The sequence below is a fragment of the Chiloscyllium plagiosum genome, unplaced genomic scaffold (assembly GCF_037043375.1).
Source record: "Chiloscyllium plagiosum isolate Xiang-an unplaced genomic scaffold, Cpla_swu_hap1 HiC_scaffold_44, whole genome shotgun sequence".
NCBI classification, from domain to species: Eukaryota; Metazoa; Chordata; class Chondrichthyes; order Orectolobiformes; family Hemiscylliidae; genus Chiloscyllium; species Chiloscyllium plagiosum.
This window is the reverse complement of record NW_028270182.1, coordinates 12,043,020-12,065,426: the sequence shown is the minus strand read 5'-3', so window position 1 is coordinate 12,065,426 and position 22,407 is coordinate 12,043,020. Positions and strand designations below refer to the sequence as shown.

At 49.9% G+C, this 22,407-nt stretch overlaps 1 protein-coding gene across 1 annotated transcript in view; it reads right to left on the bottom strand.

The window, feature by feature from the left end:
* Positions 1 to 22,407, bottom strand: part of LOC122544398 (uncharacterized) — a 150,101-nt gene that overhangs the window by 105,857 nt on the left and 21,837 nt on the right. Inside the window, exons 7-16 of the mRNA XM_087983038.1 lie at positions 18,955 to 19,119; positions 18,217 to 18,314; positions 17,502 to 17,580; positions 15,651 to 15,770; positions 14,397 to 14,516; positions 12,431 to 12,503; positions 10,223 to 10,266; positions 6,380 to 6,550; positions 5,070 to 5,332; positions 841 to 925 (exon numbers count right to left, since the gene is read on the bottom strand). Coding sequence (XP_087839164.1) covers positions 841 to 925; positions 5,070 to 5,332; positions 6,380 to 6,550; positions 10,223 to 10,266; positions 12,431 to 12,503; positions 14,397 to 14,516; positions 15,651 to 15,770; positions 17,502 to 17,580; positions 18,217 to 18,314; positions 18,955 to 19,119 — 1,218 coding nt within the window. The remainder of the gene's footprint in view (positions 1 to 840; positions 926 to 5,069; positions 5,333 to 6,379; positions 6,551 to 10,222; positions 10,267 to 12,430; positions 12,504 to 14,396; positions 14,517 to 15,650; positions 15,771 to 17,501; positions 17,581 to 18,216; positions 18,315 to 18,954; positions 19,120 to 22,407) is intronic.

Genomic DNA, 22,407 nt, shown 5'->3' with positions numbered 1-22,407 from the left:
TGGTTGAGGATGTGAAATGTACTGTGATGGAGGCAGGTTCATCTGAGGGGTTTCATGTTGGCCTTGGATAATTGCCCTAAAAGGAGGAATGTGATGGGAAGAAGATGAAGGAGTGACCCTAGGTGCATTGTTCATGTGGAGAGCCAGCACGGATGAGGGGCCAAATGGCCTCCTTCTGTGCTTTAATTCTGTTTGATTCTTAAATTTATGAACCACTTGTGGGCGGCACGGTGGCACGGTGGTTAGCACTTCTGCCTCACAGCGCCAGAGACCCGGGTTCAATTCCCGCCTCAGGCAACTGACTGTGTGGAGTTTGCACATTCTCCCCGTGTCTGCGTGGGTTTCCTCCGGGTGCTCCGGTTTCCTCCCACAGTCCAAAGATGTGCAGGTCAGGGTGAATTGGCCGTGCTAAATTGCCCGTAGTGTTAGATGCAGGGGTAAATGTAGGGGTATGGGTGGGTTGCGCTTCGGCGGGTCGGTGTGGACTTGTTGGGCTGAAGGGCCTGTTTCCACACTGTAATCTAATCTAATCTAATCTAAAAAAAATGGAAACCCATTTTGTCCTATTGAACTCTTTCATAATTTTAAAGACTTTTACTGAGTTGCCCTGTTTTGTCTTGGCGAAAGGAACTCTCGAATGTTCAATCTTTCCTGAGAGTTCTTATCTTTCCATCTGCATTCAACCTTGTAATTCTTTTCTGGTATGCCTGTGGTCTCTCTACGGCCAGTTCGGCAACTCGGGGTGGGCAATAAATGTTGGACAAGCCGGCGATGCCCACATCCCACGGATGAGTAAACAGAAATTCAAATATCCCATCCATTCAGTCAGCGTTCACTCACAGAAACAGGGCCCGGTTACCACGGCGACATTGTCCAGGGCGATATCACCAACTTCAGTCAAACCTCGCACTGCTTCGAAGATGACCTGCCATCAAGGGGGGTAAGAAAGAACACGTGTACCGTTAATGAAAGAAAATGTAATCTCCTCATCCTTGTGCTCAGATCCACCCACGGCCTCCTCCTCTCTCCCTACCTCCACAACCCTCTGGGAGCTCTGAACACCTCCAAATCTAACCTCTGGCACATCTTCTGATTTTACAGTCAACCCAAACCCCTCTGATTTTCCTTCTAAATCCCTTTGCTTCTCTCTCCATACCCCTACCCTTCTCTCTCTCTCTCTTTGATGGTCCTTATAACCTAGGTTGCAAGCTTCCCTTGTTACCTAATATCTCTGTCTTTCCCTGATTAATGTTTCTTTACACTTCCATGGGAGGTTGGGGTGGGGGGGGGGAGGGTCACTGGGCCAGGGCAGCACTTTCTGCCCCTACTTCCTTGCCCCTTGAAACAAAGTGACTTGCTCAGTCATTTCAGACGACAGTTAAGCGTTAAGCACATGGGTCTGGAGTCATGTGTAGGCCAGACCAAGTAAGGATGGCAGATCTCCTTCTCTGAAAGAAAGGACAACTGTGAATCAGGTTGGGATTTTTACAATAATTAGTGATATTCGTGCTGGCCACCATTCTGAGGTGAACTTTTGATTCCAGGTTTTATGAATTGACTTTAAAATCTACCATCTGTCGTGTTGGCACTTGGTCCCAGATTGTCCCTGATGACGACTAATCCAGTGACATAACCATCACTCTACCAGTATCAGTTATAGAATCCCTACAGTGTGGAAATAGGCCATTTGGCCCATGAAGTCCACACTGGTCCTCCAAAGATCACTCAACCCAGACCCAATCCCCTACTCTATCCCTGTAACTCTCATTTCCCATGGCTACCTACTCACCCTTGGACACTATAGGCAATGCAGCATGGCCAATCCACTTAACATGGGGGGGGCATGTGTGTGGTACAGTGGTAGCATCATTACCTTTGGTGTTCACTTCCCAGAGGTTCACCAGCAAAGCTTCTTTCAGGGGTGGCCCAGTGGTTAGGACTGCTGCCTTGCAGCCCCAGGGACCCAGGTTCGATTCCAGCCTCCGGTTTCCTCCCACAGTCCCAACATGTGCAGGTTAGGGTGAATTGGCCGCACTAAATTGCCCACAGTGATCAGGGATATGTAGGTTAGGTGCATGGCTCAGGGGTAAATATAGAGTCGTAGAGATGTACAGCACGGAAACAGACCCTTCGGTCCAACTCGTCCATAGCGACCAGATATCCCAACCCAATCTAGTCCCACCTGTCAGGGTCTAAGTGGGTTACTTTTCGGAGATTTAGTATGGACCTATTGGGCTGAAGGGCCTGTTCCCACACTATAGGGAATCTAAACTCCACATCTTTGGACTTTGGGAGGAAACTGACATAGATACAGGGAGAACATGCAAACTCCACTCACACTTGGAATATTGTGTCCAGTTCTGGTCGCCCTACTATCGGAAAGATACAGAGGCTTTGGAGAGGGGGCAAAGAAGGTTTACTGGGGTGCTGCCTGGACTGGAGGGCTTGCCTTATGAAGAGAGGTTGAATAAGCTCAGATTTTTCTCTCTGGAGAGAAGGAGGAAGAGAGGAAACCTGATCGAGGTATACAAGATAATGAGAGGAATGGATAGAGTCAATAGCCAGAGACTTTTTCCCAGGGCAGGATTGACTGGTACGAGGAGTCATAGTTTGAAGAAATTAGGAGGAAGGTATAAAGGAGATGCCAGAGGTAGGTTCTTAACGCAGAGAGTTGTGGATGCATGGAATGTGTTGCCAGCGGTGGTGGTGGAAGCAGAGTCATTAGGGACATTTAAGTGACTGCTGGACATGCACAAGGGTCTATTTCCATGCTGTACATCTCTGAATTGGTGGCATTTGTGGGAGGTGGGTATTGCTGGCTGGGCCTAGCATTATTACCCGTCCCTAGTTGCCCCTTGAGAAGGTGGTGGTGAGCTACCATCTTGAACCGCTGCAGTCCCACCTGCTGTGGGTTGACCCACAGTGCTGTTAGGCTGGGAGTTCAGGGTTATGACCCAGCGATAGTGAAGAAACAGCGATATATTTCCAAATCAGGGTGGTGAGAGGCTTGGAGGGGAACTTGAAGGTGGCGGTGTTCCCCAGTATCTGCTGTTCTTGTCCTTCCAGATGGAAGTGGTTGCGGGTTTGGAAGGTGTTTTCTGAGGAACTTTGGTGAATTTCTACCCCACGCCTTTAAAATTGCAGTCTCTGCTCTAATGTCGGAAGTGTAGCCAAGGATATTCATGAGGCAAGAATCCACTTTCAGCAGCTGGGTAATTATCTGTTCCTCGAGAATATTGATCACCCTTTCTCCTCAGAATGACATCTTGGGAACCTTCTTTCTCACACGCGTGGGAGGGCTGATGGTGTAGGCATCTCCCCCAATTAGGGGAAGGTGGAAGACATCTAGTTGGACTAGAGGTACAGGAAGGCGATGGCTCAAGCCATTGGAGAAAGTCGGGGGGGGGGGGGGGGGAAGAGAGAGAGAGACAGAGAGACAGAGAGAGAGCGAGAAACAGAGAGAGAGAGGCAGAGACAGAGAGACAGAGAGAGAGAGAGAGAGACAGAGAGAGAGAGAGTTTCTGCCCCATCAGCTGTTCGAGTTATGGTCGGATCCTGTGAGGGACGTTAATTGATTGCTTGCAGACAACTTTGAGACAGGGCTGATCTGAGACTTGCCAATCAGGCAAGGACATTAACAACACAGTTTGAGATTTGTGTTTCAGAGATCTAATGGCCTGCCTCCTCATTAAAACAGATTAATGAGGACGGTGGGGATATTGAACGATGCAGTCATTAAGCATGGGTGCAGCATAGATTTTGAGTCATATCTGGGTCATTTCCTCTGCTTGTTTTGCACTTTTAAATCCAAAATGTAAGTCTGGAATCAACGACGTTGACTAGTAAAACGACCAGGAGCCTCTGGGAATGAACAGTTAATCTACAGGATACTGGTGGTCAGTTACGACACACACAGGAGGGTCATGGGGGTGTTAGAAACCAATTAGCAGGGTGTTTCCCTTTCGAATCTCTTCAGATCCCTTCTATTGTTTAGGTTTGGGGTCGAAGGATGTCAGTCTTAGAGTTGGTGGGAGCGAATGGGATAGGGGAGCTGGCTGGGGTTGCCACGGGAATGGATGGGAGTGGGTGGGGCAATTGCATAACTGGAAGGGAGGTGCAGTTTCAGGGTGCTGGGTGGATGGAGGAGATGGAAGTGTGTGGGAAAGGATGTAACTACACCCCCCCCTACTGTTCCCCGCATGACCCCTCACCCCCCCAGGGAATGCGCCCGAACAGAATGGATGATTCAACTCGGTGATGATCACTGAATCTCTACTCAGAATCATAGAATCACCTACAGTGTGGAAACAGGCCCTTCGGCCCAACACATCCACACCAACCCTCTGAAGAGTAACCCACCCAGGCCTATTCTCCAAACCTTTACTCAACATTTACCCCTGACTAAAGAATCTAACCTGCACATCCCTGGACACTATGGGACAATTTAGCACGGCCAATCCACCTTAACCTGCACATCCCTGGACACTATGGGCAATTTAGCACGGCTAATCCACCCTAACCTGCACATCCCTGGACACTATGGGACAATTTAGCACGGCCAATTCACCTAACCTGCACATCCCTGGACACTATGGGCAATTTAGCACGGCTAATCCACCCTAACCTGCACATCCCTGGACACTATGGGACAATTTAGCACGGCCAATCCACCCTAACCTGCACATCCCTGAACACTATGGGTAATTTAGCATGCCCAATCCACCCTAACCTGCACATCCCTGGACACTATGGGACAATTTAGCACGGCCAATCCACCCTAACCTGCACATCCCTGAACACTATGGGTAATTTAGCACGGCCAATCCACCCTAACCTGCACATCCCTGGGCACTATGGGTAATTTAGCACAGCCAATCCACCTGAACCTGTCTACCTTTGAGACTGTGGGAGGAAACCAGAGCACCTGGAGGAAACCCACGCAGACTTGGAGAGAATGCACAAACTCCACACAGACAGTGGCCCGAGGGTGGAATCGAACCCGGGTCCCTCGCGCGGTGAGGCAGCGGTGCTAACCCCCCGAGCCACCGTGCCATGATGCGGTGACTCACCTGAATGGTCCTGGAGCTCGATCCTGGGACAGTGACTGCCCCTGACAGCCAGGCGTGGCTCTGGGGCACAGTCCGATTCCACAGCAACAGTGTGCTCGGTCCTTCTGCAACCAGGACGTTGAGGGTCCCCCCATCGTCGAACAGTCCGTACATGTGGTAGGAGAACTCAACACACACGTCACCGCTGATGTTCAGGCTCGGGCTCGTCAGGCGGATGAACTGGTTGGCGACAAAGTTACTGGCCTCCTCGTAGACGTAGTGGCCTGGGTGAGCGAGAGAGTCACGGCTGTTATACAGGCTGCCCCACCTCTCACACCCCTTACCTCTGCTCAGTGCAAGGCTGTCTCTCAGAAAAAGCTTAGAGGTGAGTGGTGGGACAGAGGGTTGGGTGTTATGGCCCCCTTGGGCCTGAAAGCAGGTGGGGGTTGCTAATGAAGCCTGAGGCCTTCCAACTGCCTCTCCGTCTAGACCTGGACCTGTCCCCCATTTCACTGGGATGCAGTGCCAGGCTGAGTAGCCCCTACTGAGGCTCTCCACTGCCCATTGCATGGCCAAACCAAGTGCCTCATACTGCCTCATTCTCTCCTTTAGCCCGTGCCAGGAGGAGGTCCGTGCCCTGTGGGTGGGCAGATGTCCAACAAAAGGAGGGGGGGGGTGCCATCATATCTCCTTTTAACCCCCCCCCCGTCCCCCCGGCCTCTCAAACCCAACCTCCCCACCCTCCCGGCTCATGACCTCTTTGTCTACCCCCTCCCCCACCTTGATGTGGTCCTCCACCAATTGATGCCCACTCACCTGGAGCCTCTTTCTCAGGGGCATTGCCCCAGCCTGGAGCCGGCGGGACTACAAGCAGCCGTCGGCCAATCGGATTCCTCCCCAGATTTTGGCGGTGGAGATCTCACCGTGAAACAAGTTGCCAACGTCGAACGGTTGGCTCTTTGGTGGCAGACTGGGGAGTCGGCCTCCTGGGGAGAGGCAGCCCACACAGTCAGAATGGTACGGACGGCGGCCATTCAGCCCCACCTGGGATAGTCTCAAGGAGCCGTCGACCACCACCACAGTCCATCTGTGCCTAATCCAACTGTGAGACCCAAGACCAGGCTTACAAGAGTCATGTGATGCAACGCCTCTAAGTCATAGGGTGCTGCCTTACACAATCACATGACACCCAATTGCCAGGAGTCACATGGTATGGAATTGCCAAGGGATACAGTTGGAGCCCCTATTGGTACACATATTGCCCCATCTCGTGGGTGCCCCCTTTTGGTTGCAGTTTGCTTTGGCTTGCCCCCACCCTTCCCCCAACTTACCGTGAGTCACCCCATCCCCCCAGGGCGCGGGCTGATCGGCGGAGGGCCCCGTGTGCTGGGTAGGGGTCTCGCCATTGGTTCTAATCCATTCGCCGCTGTCAGTGTCACATTCCTGAGTCCATTGGCAGTAGGGTCTCAGGTTATCATTAAAGTCACAGCGCGTGATGTAATCTACAAGGAGGGCAACAAAACTCGATTAAGCCTTGTCTCCTGCAAAGGAGGTAGGAGGAGCAGTGCATCCACACACACCTTAGTGTCACATTCAAGTCATACAGAATAGAACCAGACCCTTCAGTCTAACCAGTCCACACTGACCATAATCCCAAATTAAACTCGTCCCACCTGCATGCGGTTGGCCTATATTCCTCTAAACATTTCCTATTCATGAACTTATCCAAATGTCTTTTAAACTGTACCTGCCTCCACCACTTCCTCAGGACGTTCATTCCACAGAAAAACCACTCTCCGTGTTAAAAAAAAAAAATTGCCCCTCGTGTCTTTTCAAAATCTTACTCCACTCACCGTAAAGGCAGCCCCTCCACAGCTGTGATTACTTTGGCACCCTTAATCTAAGGAAAGATAGACTGGCATTGAAAGCAATCCAGAGTAAATTAATTACGGAGAATCCCAAATACCAAGGAGGACATTACCAGGCGTTGAGTAGGTCAGGCAGGTACTCATTGGAATTTAGGAAAAATGATTAGATTAGATGACTTACAGTGTGGAAACAGGCCCTTCGGCCCAACAATTCCATACCGCCCCGCCGAAGCGCAACCCACCCTTACCCCTACATTTACCCCTTACCTAACACTACGGGCAATTTAGCATGGCCAATTCACCTGACTCTGCACATCTTTGGACTGTGGGAGGAAACCGGAGCACCCGGAGGAAACCCACGCAGACACGGGGAGAATGTGCAAACTCCGCACAGAAAGTCGCCTGAGGCAGGAATCGAACCCGGGTCCCTGGCGCTGTGAGGCAGCAGTGCTAACCACTGTGCCACCGTGCCGCCCAAATGAGGGGAGACCTACATTCTTAGGGTGCTTGACAGGTACAGGAGAGATTGTTAGCCCTTGTGTGGGCGAGTCTAGGGCCAGAGAGTATCATCTCAGCGTAAGGAGTCACCCATTTAAGACAGAGATGAAGAGGAATTTCATCTCTCAGTGGGTAATGTCTCTGTGGAACTGTTTGACACAGGAAGCCGTTGAGGTTAAGATGGAGAGATCTTTGATCAGGAGAGGAATCGTGGGTCGTGGGGAAAGTGGAGTTGAGGACGCTAAGATCATGATAATGATATCATTGAATGCTGGGGCTGACTCGATGGGCTGAATGGCCTGTGTCTGCTCCTACATCTTATGGTATTGGGTTCAAGGCTTTCAGAAGAGGATGGAAATTTAGACAATAGACAATAGGCGCAGGAGTAGGCCATTCAGCCCTTCGAGCCTGCACCCAGAGGAAGAAAAGCCCTTGATTAGACTGGAGTGTCAGCCAAATTTACATTCACAGAAGTTTAGGACGTTGATTTTGTTTTTGTCAGTCTTCCAGCCTCCATTCTATGCATGGCACCGTGGCTCAGTGGTTAGCACTGCTGCCTCACGGCGCCAGGGACACAGGTTCGATTCCCGCCTCGGGTGACTGTCTGTGTGGAGTTTGCACATTCTCCCCGTGTCTGCGTGGGTTTCCTCCCACAGTCCAAAGATGTGCAGGTCAGGGTGGACTGGTCATGCTAAATTGCCCATCGTGTGACATGCATTAGATTAGATTCAATTCCCTACAGTGTGGAAACAGGCCCTTCGGCCCAACATGTCCACACCGACCCTCCGAAGAGCAACCCACCCAGACCCATTCCCCTACATTCACCCCTGACGAATGCACCTAACACTACGGACAATTTAGCATGGCCAATTCACCCTGACCTGCACATCTTTGGATTGTGGGAGGAAACTGGAGCACCCGGAGGAAACCCACGCAGACACGGGGAGAATGTGCAAACTCCACACAGACAGTTCCCTGAGGTGGGAATTGAACTCAGGTGCCTGGTGCTGTGAGGCAGCAGTGCTAACCACTGAGCCACCGCGCCACTCAGGGATAATTATAGAGTGGGCAAATAGGTTTTGGTGGGTTGCTGTTCGGAGGGTCGGCATGGACTTGTTGGGCCGAAGGGCCCGTTTCCATACCGTAGGGAATCCAATCTAATCAAATGAAATGCTCGACTTATCGAGAATCTCGAGTGAGTAACGTTTGAGAGACAATCTGGGAACCCCAGGCAGCTGTGCAGGAATTAGATTGAAGTCGGGAAAGCACAGCCGGTCAGGTAGCATCGGATTGAGCAGGAGCTCTTCATCAGGAATGAGGTCCTCCCTTTCTCCCAGGAAGAAGATTGAGGTTGAGCTATAGCTTGGAGAGACAGTGTCCACTGCTGGGTTTCAGGCTCCCTCTGACTGCTGACCAGCACAGGGGCTGGAGTGCATCATCCCCCACCCAGACCACAGTTTAATGTCAAATGTGTTAAGGTATCCGTCAGGTTTTTCCCTTCATCGTGGTGTCCCTTTAACGGTCTGAGTCCTGTTTATTTAGTTTAATTTGTTTTAGTTGGTGTAATCGGAACAGTAAATGGGGAGAGGGTGCTCTGGGGAGAGAATACCAGGCGTTTATTGGCACACTTCAGGTGCTCTGTAGCCAATGGCTATCTCAGGGCTGGGTGTGTCATCACATCGAGTCATAGTCATAGAGACTTACAGCACGGAAACAGACCCTTCGGTCCAACCCGTCCATGCCGACCAGATATGCTAAATTAATCTAGCCCCATTTGCCAGGACTTGGCCCATATCCCTCCAAAACCTTCCTATTCGTGTACCCATCCAGATGTTGTAATTGTACCAGCCTCCACCACTTCCTCTGGCAGCTCATTCCATACACGTACCACCCTCTGCGTGGAAAAGTTGCCCCTCAGGTCTCTTTTATATCTTTCCCCTCTCACCCTAAACCTAAGCCCTCTAGTTCTGGACTTCCCCCACCAAAAGGAGAAAGTGAGGTCTGCAGATGCTGGAGATCAAAGTTGAAACTTTATTGCTGGAACAGCACAGCAGGTCAGGCAGCATCCAGGGAACAGGAGATTCGACGTTTCGGACACAGGCCCTTCTTCCTTCCTGAAGAAGGGCCTGTGCCCGAAACGTCGAATCTCCTGTTCCCTGGATGCTGCCTGACCTGCTGCGCTGTTCCAGCAATAAAGTTTCAACTCCCCCACCAAAAGGAAAAGACTTTGCCTATTTACCCTATCCATGTCCCTCATGATTTTATAAACCTCTATGAGGTCACCCCTCAGCCTCCGAAGCTCCAGGGAAAACAGCCCCAGCCTGTTCAGCCTCTCCCTATAGCTCAAACTCTCCCTATTTTTTCTGAACCTTTTCAAGTTTCACAACATCTTTCTGATAGGAAGGAGACCAGAATTGCACGTAATATTCCAACAGTGGCCTAACCAATGTCCTGCACAGCCGCAACATGACCTCCCGACTCCTGTACTCAATACTCTGACCAATAAAGACAAGTGGACCAAATGTCTTCTTCACTATCCTATCTACCTGTGACTCCACGTTCGCGTAATGACATTGTATTTTAATTTGATAAGGTGCCTTTGAGATTTGGCTTCCATCAGTTTAATTGGAAAAATAGTGTAAACAGTGCTGGGTGGCAGGTGTATGTGATACAGCATTCTATGAGTAAGAGAGGTCGGCCTCTCAGTTGACCCTTCCCCATCTGGCTTGGGATCCAGATAACAGACAGGGCAGTGGTGTGACCCGATCGGGAGCAGGAGTCAGTCTGGACAAAGTGAATGGACCATACCTTTCGGTATCTCTTCCACGTGGCACTGCAGGATCTGTGGGGGCCTGTGTAGAGACAGAACAAAGAGATGAGCAGATTCATCGATAGCGTTGCCCAGAAAACAGAATAAACCTCACTAACAGCAGTTGGCATTTCTATCATTTCGGAGAAGTCCCATGGGAGGCTAATTAGACACAAAGTTGACGTTGAACTGACAGGTAGAGTTAAACACTTCAAGCAAGAGTATAATCCAATTTAACCAAATAAAATCCAGAAGAGCTGCGGATGCTGCAAGTCAGAAACAAGAAGAGAAATCGCTGGAAAAGCTCTGGCAGCATCTGTGGAGAGAAATCAGAGTTCACATTTCTGTTTTTTGTTACATCCAATTTATACGCCGTCAAGAACCACCTCTTGCTCCTTTGTCCCATTACCATGTGCTTTTACCCTCCACCATTATTCCCTTTTGCCTTTCATTTTCTCCTGCCCACCATCTTATATATTCATTCCTGCCCTCTCTCTCGGTCCCTCTGTCTTTTGCTCTCTCAGTCTCGCTCCCTCTGTCTCTCTCTCTCTCTCGCTTGCTCTCTCAGTCTCTCTCCCTCTGTCTGTCTCTCTCTCTCTCTTGCTCTCTGTCTCTCTCCCTCTGTCTCTCTCTCTTGCTCGCTCTCTCAGTCTCTCTCCCTCTGTCTCTCTCTCGTGCTTGCTCTCTCAGTCTCTCTCCCTCTGTCTCTCTCTCTTGCTCGCTCTCTCAGTCTCTCTCCCTCTGGCTCTCTCTCGTGCTTGCTCTCTCAGTCTCTCTCCCTCTGTTTCTCTCTCTCTTGCTTGCTCTCTCAGTCTCTCTCCCTCTGTCTCTCTCTCTCTTGCTTGCTCTCTCCGTCTCTCTCCCTCTGTCTGTCTCTCTCTCTCTCTTGCTCTCTCAGTCTCTCTCCCTCTCTCTCTTTCTCTCTCTCTTGCTCTCTCAGTCTTTTTCCCTCTGTCTCTGTCTCTGTCTCTGTCTCTCTCTCTCCCTCTGTCTCTATCCCCCTCTGTCTCTCTCTCCCTTCGAATCTCTCTATCCCTCTGTATGTCTCTCTCTGTCTCTCTTTGCAAATGTTGTCTGATACACTGAGTATTTCCAGTGTTTCCTGATCTTAGTTGAGGAGACATTATATCTGGTGACTGAGAGGCCAGTCAGAGGTGAATTTAAACAAGGGGTTTAAAGGATGGGAGAGAGAGAATCAAAGGTTATTGAAATGGTGTAGATGAGAAGATGGAGTTTGAAACAATGTCAGAGCAGCCATGTTCTTATTGAATGGTGGATGGCCTACTGCGTGCATGTATCGTGTATATCCATCGAATGGGGAGGAAGGAAGGAATGGAAATTAAATTCCGAGGTACTAGATGTCCATAGACACAGCTTCTGACAATGGTGTGAAGGAAGTGGCAGATGTGTACACCATAACTGGGGGTTTGTGGAAATCTTCGAGGGTTATAGAGCTAGGGAGAAACAGGTTACAAGGTGGAGCAAGCAGGCAAGGCCAGGGAAAAGTCTGGACATGAATGTGAGATTCTTAAAGTGGAGATCATTACACCCTCGGAGCTAATGTAGGCCAATGATCATAAGTTGGACAGGAAAACAGAGGCTGTCCCCATCGCGCACTCTCAGGCAGCCTGTGCCTGTTCCAGCTGCAATTAATGTTAAAGGAAGCAGAATTTTCCCTACAGAGGAGGAAGCAGGCTATTCAGCCCATTGAGTCCATACTGACCCTCTGAAGAGCATCCCACCCATACCCAACCCCCTACCCTATCCCTGCATTTCCCATAGCCATCCCACCCAACCTGCGCACCATTGGGTGATTTAGCATGGCCAATCCAACCTAATCTGTGCGTCTTTGGACTGTGGGAGGAGACCAGAGCTCCCGGAGGAAACCCACACAGACACGGGGAGAATGTGCAAACTGCACACAGACAGTTATCCCAGACAGGGATTGAACCTATATCCCTGGCACCGTAAGGCAGCAGTGCTAACCACTAATCCAACCTGACCTGCACGTCTCTGGACTGTGGGAGGAAACCGGAGCACCCGGAGGAAACCCACGCAGACACAGGGGAAAACGTGTAAACTCCGCACAGACAGTCGCCCGAGGCTGGGATCGATCCTATCTCCCTGGCACCGTGAGGCAGCAGTGCTAACCTCTGAGCCATGGATTGTACAATACAATTCATCCTGTGAACTTATTTCTTCATTACCTTGTGGAAGATACTGATGGTGTCAGTGTGGACCAGTCCAGGGTTGAGTCTGACAAAATGGATTCAGTCGGGCCTGAGGGGACAATATCGAGTTCATGACAACAGCAGCTGTAATGATAGCGCCATCCCCTTCAACAAATCACTCGGCATTTTCAATGAAAACCATTTTCTGCTTTAGTCAACATTTATAAATCAATCTATCTTGTGACGATGCTGTCACTTTATTTTGTCCTGGTATTTTTTTTGAAGAGAGGTTGTAAGGCAGCGAGCTGTCTCAAAGAATTTGCGAGGTCTTGGGATGTCTTTTAAAGTTTGAACAATGGAATCAGCCTGGGTATAGCCAGCTCTCACAGATCTGGGCTTTCTAGTTTGTTTTTAGTTTTTGATTTAGTTTTAAGCAGAAGCCTTTGGGGTCTCAAAAAGAGTTGGCAGCTTCGGTGAACATCTCTCAGCTGCTGCTTTCTTTGAATTTTAGAACACAGAACAGAGAAACGATACAGCACAGAACAGGCCCTTCGGCCCTCAATGTTGTGCCGACCTGTGAACTGTTCTCAGTTCGTTCCCCCTACACTATCCCATCATCATCCAATTTTCTCTTGATGTTTTTTTTTCCTCCGGGATTGGAGAACGGCATGTGAGAATCTGTGTCTGAATTAGCCTTAATGCCAAGGGGTGTGTTTATGGGATATTACTGTAATGGAACAGTTAATTAGTAATAGGTACTGTTATTCTGTTAAGTTTTCAAATAGAGTTGTGTTATTCTAAATTCCTCGTTCTTTGTTTGCAGTTTAACTACAATGTTTAAATAAATTATGTTTTGTTTTAACGTCCAATAGTTTGACCTATCGAGTTACATCTGGAACTCAGCACTTTACATCTGTCTAAGATCAAGTTAGGGTCTAAGCAACTTTCTGAAAATATTTTGAGGGGGTCTGGTCTGGTCCATAACAGATTCACCTCACAGCATTTCTTAGAGGGAGTTAGAATTCGTGAGCACAAAAACAGGCCATTCAGCCCCTTGTAGGCCTTACTTGATCCTCCTCCTTCACCCTCTTTGTCCCACCCCAGCATCATGACCTTATATTCCTTTCTCTCTCTCTCACGTGCTTTTTTCTGACTTCTGCTGTAAATGTATCCACACTGTCATTTCAGATGAGGAGAAATTCCTTCTCACGAAAGGGTGCGGGTCATTGGAACTCCTGGTCATAGAGAACCGTGGGTGCAGAGTCCCTGTGTATATTGAATGCTGAGATAAGTTATTCAATGGTCAGGGAATCGAGGGCCAAAGTCATAGAGTCATAGAGATGTACAGCATGGAAACAGACCCTTCAGTCCAACCCGTCCATGCCGACCAGATATCCCAACCCAATCTAGTCCCACCTGCCAGCACCCGGCCCATATCCCTCCAAACCCTTCCTATTCATACACCCATCCAAATGCCTCTTAAATGTTGCAATTGTACCAGCCTCCACCACTTCCTCTGGCAGCTCATTCCATACACGTACCACCCTCTGCGGGAAAAAGTTGCCCCTTAGGTCTCTTTTATATCTTTCCCCTCTCACCCTAAACCTATGCCCTCTAGTTCTGGACTCCCCGACCTCAGGGAAAAGACTTTGTCTATTTATCCTATCCATGCCCCTCATTATTTTGTAAACCTCTATAAGGTCATCCCTCAGCCTCTGACGCTCCAGGGAAAACAGCCCCAGCCTGTTCAGCCTCTCCCTGTGGCTCCAACCCTGGCAACATACTTGTAAATCCTTTCTGAACCCTTTCAAGTTTCACAACATCTTTCCGATAGGAAGGAGACAAGGGACATGAGGAATGTCGAATCAGCCATGCTCCAATTTACTGGTAGAATAGGTCACGAGAGACTGAATGGCCTACTCCTGCTACGTATTGCCTTACAACCTCCACCTCGGCACTTGGATGAGGAGCGTGCTGTCCGCACTGGCGCTGACTGACTCACACGTATTTGCTAAGGAGTCCTCTATGGTTGAAGGGAGGTCTGTAGTGATCCCAGGGGTCAAGATATCATCGAGAGTTGGTGGTATTGTGCTCTGTGGGTCATTTGGTGTTTCTTCCGGACCTGTTAGACAAAAGAAAGTTATTGTATAAGACAATGGTTCTGAAGGAGTTAATGTTCATGTTACATTGGACTCCACCCATTGTTCTGATGTCTCACACACACAGTGTGTGGGTGGAGGGGAGGAGTCCTATTCCAGCCTTAGGAGGGAGCAGATGTATCTGTGGCTGCTCCCTAAAGTCCTAGTCATGAGGCCTGGCAAAATGTCGTATTTATCATCATCACACAATAAACCTTCCTGTTCTCGAAGAACTGCTTCCTCTGTAAATAGTCCACAATGGGATATCATTTACCACTAATCACTTCGATAGGTCCAGGAGAAAACTAAGACAAAGGAGCTTTCGTGACAGTGATCGACCTCTTACCACACACGGAGCCACATAAGGTTAGAGATGCCAAATACCACAGGAATAAATAAATAGATTCTTGATCAGTTAGAGAATCAAGGATGTTGGGGAAGGGACAGGAAAATGGGTGTCAGGAATATCAGAAACTCCTTGATCCCATTAAATGGTAGTGCAGGCTCGAGAGACTGAATGGCCTACTCCTGTTCCTGTTCCTTACTTGCTCTGATTACTGTCCCATGTACCTAGGTTCAGTGAAAAGTTCTGTTTTGTGTGCATTTCAGGCAGCTCATACTGTACAAAGTGTGTTAGAGTAATAGAACAGAGCGAGGAATACAATGCTATGGCCACAGAGAAGGCGCACAGAGAGCGAGGGCAACATTCCATCTAAAATGTGAGAGGTCCATTCTGGAGTCTAATGACAGCGGGGAAGAAGCTGTTCCTGAATCTGTTGGTACGGGTGCTTGAGCTTTTGTATCTTCTGCCTGATGGAAGTGATCGTAACCGGGGTGGGAGGGGTCTTTGGTGAGGCCGGCCGCCTACCCGAGGCAGCGGGATGTACAGATGGAGTCAGTGGATGGAAGGTTGGCCTGGGTGATGGACTGGGCTGTGTTCACAGCTCTCTGTAGCTTCTTACAGAGTTGGGCAGAGCAGTTGCCGTACCAAGCCACGATGCATCCTGATAGGATGCTTTCTATGGTGCATCTATAAAAATTGGTAAGAGGTCTTACAACGTCCACCAATGGCAGTTGGATGGGGAGTGTGCTGTCCGCACTGGCGCTGACTGACTCACTCGTATTTGCTGAGGAGGCCTCTATGGTCGAGGGAAGGTCTATAATGATCCCAGTGGTCGAGACATCATCAGAAGTTGGTGGTATTGTGCTCTGTGGGTCACTCGGTGTTGATTCCGGACCTGTTTGACAAAAGAAAGTTATTGTATAAGACAATGGTTCTGAAAGAGTTAATGTTCATGTTACATTGGACTCCACCCATTGTTCTGATGTCTCATACACACAGTGTGTGGGTGGAGGGGAGGAGTTCTAGTCCAGCCTTAGGAGGGAGCAGATGTATCTGTAGCTGCTCCCTAAAGTCCTAGTCATGTTGCATTTATCATCATCACACAATAAACCTTCCTGTTCTCGAAGAATTGCTTCTTCGGCAGGTAGCCCACAATGGGATATCCTCAACTGCTAATTGCTTAGAGAGGTCCGAAACAAAACTAAGACAAAAGGGGGGTTTGGTGACAGAGAACCTGCCCAAATAGCCCTTACCACACATGGTGCCACGTAAGGTTAGAAGTGGCAAACATTATGGTTCCATACAATAGCTGTTTGCAACCAGTCGCTCTTGGATAATGAGTGATTGTTGGTTACGACATCCCCCCCTCAGGGCAAACCCTTTGCTCCAAGTTAGAAATGGGACAGGAATTTGGAATGTCGAATCTTCACGGCACAGACACAGGCCATTCAGCCTGACCAGCCCCTCCTAGCGGTGATGTTCCACTTGAGCCTTGTCCCATCCCTTCTTCTCAAAGTGTACCATCATCCATTCCCTCCACCCTCACCTGCAAACCCAAATTCCCCTTAAATATAGCTGCAATAATTACTGAGTCACTCCATGTGGGGTAGAGTTCCACAGTCTCACCATTCTCTGGATGAATATGTTTCTCTTGCGTTCCCAATTGAATCCCATAATTGCACATGAGAGTCCCCTACATGGACAGCCTCCATATAGTAGAAGGAAACATTTTCTACCCACACTGTCAACACCGTGGTGCAAGGGGTCGTGGCAGTTAGTTAGCTCAGTTGGCTGGACAGCTGGTTTGTGAGTGATGCCCAATAGTGTGGCTGACATGATCCTGAAGGACTCTCCTCCTGAACCTTTCCTCTTGTCTGAGTCTTTTAGATTGGATTACTTACTGTGTGGAAACAGGCCCTTCGGCCCAACAAGTCCACACCGCCCCACCGAAGCGCAACCCACCCAGACCCATACCCCTACCTTTACCCATTACCTAACACTACGGGCAATTTAGCACGGCCAATCCACCCTAACCTGCATATTTTTGGACTGTGGGAGGAAACCGGAGCACCCGGAGGAAACCCACGCAGTCGCGGGGAGAATGTGCAAACTCCACACAGTCAGTCGCCTGAGGCGGGAATTGAACCCGGGTCTCTGGCGCTGTGAGGCAGCTGTGCTAACCACTGTGCCACCTTTATGTTTAACCACCACCTCTGGTGAGGGAGCAGCCCTGTGCCATCTCTACTGTACATTTCCAGAGAACCCCAGCTCATGCCTGGGGAAATGGATTCAAATTCCATCATGGCAGATGGTGGAATTTGAATCTAATTAAAACCTGGTTGAAAAACTAGCCCTAATGGCCAAACTCATCTGAATCACTGAAACTGGATCTCTTCTGCAAGGTAATCTTGCCTGTTCAAGCCCACAGATCCACAGCAATGAGCTGGGCAACTAAAGATGGGTGCTGGCCTATCCCATGATGCCCACGTCAGATGAATGATGGGAAAACGCGTCAAGGCCAGAGGTATTAATGACCTCACATGTGATCTGCTGGTTGGAACCTTTCAGGATGGTGCGGTTACGCTGCAAGACGAGTACAGACTAGAGTTTCAGTTTTAGCTCTTACCGCTACAGGCGAAGATGCAGACTTTGTCCACAGCGATGTCAGAGGCTGGAGTTTCTCCTCGAACGCCTTCTATGACAAACTGCAAAGGCAAGTATTAGGTAAAACCTGAGGTGCAGTTGCTAAATTGTCCCACAGTGCTCAGGGATGTGCAGGTTAGATGGGTTAGCCATGGCAAATGCAGGGTTAAGGTAGATGGATGGAATGATCTTCAGAGTGTTAGGATGTGGCCAAGTGGCCCGCTGCAGAGATTCTATCACCAAATGTACAACAAGCACAAGAGTTCTTGGGGAAACTCAGCGGGTCGGCAGCATCTGTGGCGAGACACAGAATCACTATTTCGTGTCTGATAGGATGAAGAAATGTATGACCTGTGGACTTTGGAAAGGTCAAGGAGACTGAGCCCATGGGAACAGGAGTAGGCCTCTCAGCCTGACCGTCCGTAAGGCCATGACTGATCCAGCTGTGAAGAACAGCCACAAAACCTACACTCTCTTTCTCTCTCCACAGGCGCTGCCAGACCTGCTGAGTTTCTCCAGCCACCTTTGCAGTTGTTTTAGATAAAAGCTAGCCTGGCTTCGCTTGGTAGGAGTTTGGCCTCAGTGGTAACCTGGCAACCATTACAAATGCATACAATTGGCACCCAATGCGCGCCTGGTTCCCACCCTCAACCGGGATTGCCTCAGGGTTACCATGGTGATTATTGTCAGACACTCACTTGAACTGGTGAATCTCCACAGTGGACAACTCGGGCCTCAATCCATCGATGCCCTTGGTTTCCCATGATGCTAAGTAATGGATGTCCTATAGGGTCTCCTGTAAAACAAGGGCATGTCACCAGGGAGACGCTTGAAATGCCTTAACCTGAGAGAGTATCGGCAAGACGGACAGGGAGAGGGAGCAGGGTGAAATTGCAAAAACGAGGGGGACAGAATCATGGAGGGTGAGGTCGAGGCGCTTGGAGAAGGAAGGAGAGAGAGAGAACGTGAGGAGAGAGAACGATGGACAGAGAAATAGGCAGAGGGGGAGAAAGGGAATCAGAACAGGTGAGTGAGAGAGAGAGCGAGCGAGATGGAAGGTAGGAAAGGGTGAGGAGAGAGGGAGGGAGGGAGAGATTGATGGAAGGAGAGAGAGAAGGAGGGAGGGAGAGATGGTTGGACGGAGAGTGGGAGGGTGGGGGGGAGAGATTGATGGAAGGACAGTGGGAGGCAGGGTGGGAAGGAGAGATTGATAGATAGAGAGTTAGAGGGAAGTGCAAGAGAGGATAGAGAAGGAGACGGAGCAGGGGGAGAGGGAGAGAACGCGAGATGGAGAAAGAGCAGAGGAAGAATGAGAGAAGGTGAGGGAGTGTGAGTTGGAGAAAGCAAAGGAAAGAGAGTGTATGTGAAAGGGCGAGGCAGAATAGACACCATTTGAGGAATAAGATCAGCATCTGGCTGGGAAGGGTCCTGCTCACCTGGCTGCTCTGCGTAGACATTTATTGCCATTGTTGCTGCAGTCCCATACAGGTAATAGTAAAAGGTCAGGGAAAGGCACTGGGGGGAGTTCACCACCGGGCTCTTCAAATGGAACTTATCACCTGGTTCGTTCTCTGCTGAATCGATCAGCATGTACTGCCCAACTGGAACAGGATGGAGAGACTTTTCAGACAGTGACTGCTTCAGGGTTTCACATCTCCCCAACCAGGAAATAGTCATGTGTGTGTGTGTGTGTGAGACTGAGAGTGTGTATGTGGGTGTGTGTGAGACTGAGAGTGTGTATGTGGGTGTGTGTGTGTGTGAGTGAGAGTGTGTGCGTGGGTGAGTGTGTGTGAGTGAGTGAGAGTGTGTGTGTGTGTGTGTGTGAGACTGAGAGTGTGTATGTGGGTGTGTGTGTGAGACTGAGAGTGTGTATGTGGGTGTGTGTGAGACTGAGAGTGTGTATGTGGGTGTGTGTGTGTGTGAGTGAGAGTGTGTGCGTGGGTGAGTGTGTGTGAGTGAGTGTGTGAGTGAGTGAGAGTGTGTGCATGGGTGAGTGTGCGTGAGCGAGTGTGTGTGCGTGGGTGAGTGAGTGTGTGAGTGAGAGTGTATGTGTGGGTGTGTGTGTGAGTGAGAGTGTGTGTGTGGGTGAGTGTGTGTGAGTGAGTGTGTGAGTGAGAGTGTATGTATGTGGGTGTGTGTGTGAGTGAGTGAGAGTGTGTGCGTGGGTGAGTGAGTGTGTGTGAGAGAGTATGTGTGGGTGTGTGTGTGAGTGAGAGTGTGTGCGTGGGTGAGTGTGTGTGAGTGAGTGTGTGAGTGAGAGTGTATGTATGTGGGTGTGTGTGTGAGTGAGTGAGAGTGTGTGCGTGGGTGAGTGTGTGTGAGCGAGTGTGTGAGTGAGAGTGTATGTGTGTGGGTGTGTGTGTGTGAGTGAGAGTGTGTGCGTGGGTGAGTGAGTGTGTGAGTGAGAGTGTATGTATGTGGGTGTGTGTGTGAGAGTGAGAGTGTGTGCGTGGGTGAGTGTGTGAGTGAGTGTGTGAATGAGAGTGTATGTGTGTGGGTGTATGTGTGTGAGTGTATGTGTGTGCGTGCGTGCATGTGTGAGAGTGTGTGTGTGTGTGAGAGAGTGTGTGTGGGGGTGTGTATGTGTTTGTGTGTGTGTGAGTGAGAGTGTGTATGCGTGTGTGTGTGAGTGAGAGTGTGTGTGTGAGAGTGTGTGCGTGCGTGCATGTGTGAGAGTGTGTGCGTGTGTGTGAGAGAGTGTGTGTGGGGGTGTGTATGTGTTTGTGTGTGTGTGTGAGTGAGAGTGTGTATGCGCGTGTGTGTGTGAGTGAGAGTGTGTGTGTGAGAGTGTGTGCGTGCGTGCATGTGTGTGCATGTGTGCGTGTGTGTGGGTGTGTGTGTGGGAGTGAGAGTGTGTGTGTGCGTGTGTGAGTGAGAGTGTGTGTGTGCGAGTGTGAGAGAGAGTGTGTGTGTGAGTGAGAGTGTGTGTGTGGGGTATGTATGTGTGTGTGAGAGTGTGTGTGTGGGGATGTGTGTGTGTGTGAGTGAGAGTGTGTGTGCGTGTGTGTGTGAGTGAGAGTGTGTGTGCGTGTGTATGTGAGTGAGAGTGTGTGTGTGTGAGTGAGAGTGTGTGCATGTGTGTGTGTGACTGAGAGTGTATGTGTGTGTGAGTGAGAATGTGTGTGGGTGTGTGTGTGTGGTGGTGGGTATGTGTTTGTGTGTGTGTGTGAGTGAGAGTGTGTATGCGTGTGTGGGTGTGTGTGTGAGGGAGAGTGTGTGTGCGTGAGTGTATGCGTGAGTGAGAGTGTGTGTGTGAGAGTGTTTGCGTGCGTGCATGTATGTGCATGTGAGCGTGTGTGTGTGTGTGAGAGTGTGTGTGAGTGAGAGTGTGTGTGTGCGTGTGTGAGTGAGAGTGTGTGAGTGAGAGTGTGTGTGTGGGGTGTGTATGTGTGTGTGAGTGAGAGTGTGTGTGGGGTGTGTATGTGTGTGCCAGTGAGAGTGTATGTGTGTGTGTGTATGTGTGTGTGAGTGACAGTGTGTGTGTGCGTGTGTGAGTGAGAGTATGTGCGAGTGTGAGTGAGAGTGTGTGTGTGAATGAGAGTGTGTGTGTGCATGAGAGTGTGTGTGCATATGTGTGAGTGAGAGTGTGTGTGTGCGTGTGAGTGTGTGTGTGTGTGAGGGTGTGTGTGAGAATGAGAGTGTGCGTGTGTGTGTGAGTGAGAGTGTGTGTGTGTGAGTGAGAGTGTGTGCGTGTGTGTGTGAGGAAGAGTGTGTGTGCGTGAGAGTGTGTGCACATGTGTGCGTGCGTGTGTGTGAGTGAGAGTGTGTGTGTGTGGGGCTGTGTGTGTGGGAGTGAGAGTGTGTGCGTGTCTGTGTGTGTGCGTGTGTGTGAGTGAGTGTGTGTGTGTGCGTGTGTGTGTGAGAGTGTGTGCGTGTGTGTGTGCATGTGTGTGTGCGTGTGTGTGACAGTGAGTGTGTGTGTGAGAGTGGGTGCGCGCGTGTGTGTGTGAGAGTGTGTGTGTGCATGTATGTGTGTGTGTGAGAGTGTGTGCGTGAGTGAGAGTGTGTGCGTGCGTGCTTGTGTGTGAGAGTGTGTGTGTGGGGGTGTGTATGTGTTTGTGAGTGTGTGAGTGAGAGTGTGTATGTGTGAATGAGCGAGGATGTGTGTGTGAGTGAGAGTGTGTATGCATGTGTGGGGATGTGTGTGTGAGTGAGAGTGTGTGTGTGTGAGTGAGAGTGTGTGCGTGAGTGAGAGTGTGTGCGTGTGTGTGTGATTGTGTGCGTGCGTGCTTGTGTGTGAGAGTGGGGGTGTGTATGTGTTTGTGTGTGTGTGAGTGAGAGTGTGTATGTGTGAATGAGCGAGGATGTGTGTGTGAGTGAGAGTGTGTATGCGTGTATGGGGATGTGTGTGTGAGTGAGAGTGTGTGTGTGTGAGTGAGAGTGTGTGTGTGTGGGTGTGTGTGTGTGAGTGAGAGCGTGTGTGTGCGTGTGTGAGTGAGAGTGTGTGTGTGGGGATGTGTGTGTGTGAGTGAGAGTGTGTGTGTGAGTGAGAGTGTGTGCGTGTGTGTGTGAGTGAGAGTGTGTGTGCGTGGGTGTATGTGAGTGAGAGTGTGTGTGCGTGTGTGCATGTGTGAGTGAGAGTGTGTGTGCATGTGTGAGTGAGAGTGTGTGCGTGTGTGTGTGTGTGCGTGTGTGTGCGAATGAGAGTGTGTGTGCGTGTGTGTGTGAGAGTGTGTGTGTGCGTGTGTGTAAATGAGAGTGTGTGTGTGCGTGTGTGTGTGTGAGTGAGAGTGTGCGTGTGTGTGTGTGAGTGAGAGTGTGGGTGTGAGTGAGATTGTGTGCGTGTGTGTGAGTGAGAGTGTGTGTGCGTGTGTGTGTGTGAGTGAGAGTGTGCATGTGTGTATGAGTGAGAGTGTGTGTGTGAGTGAGAGTGTGTGTGTGTGAGTGAG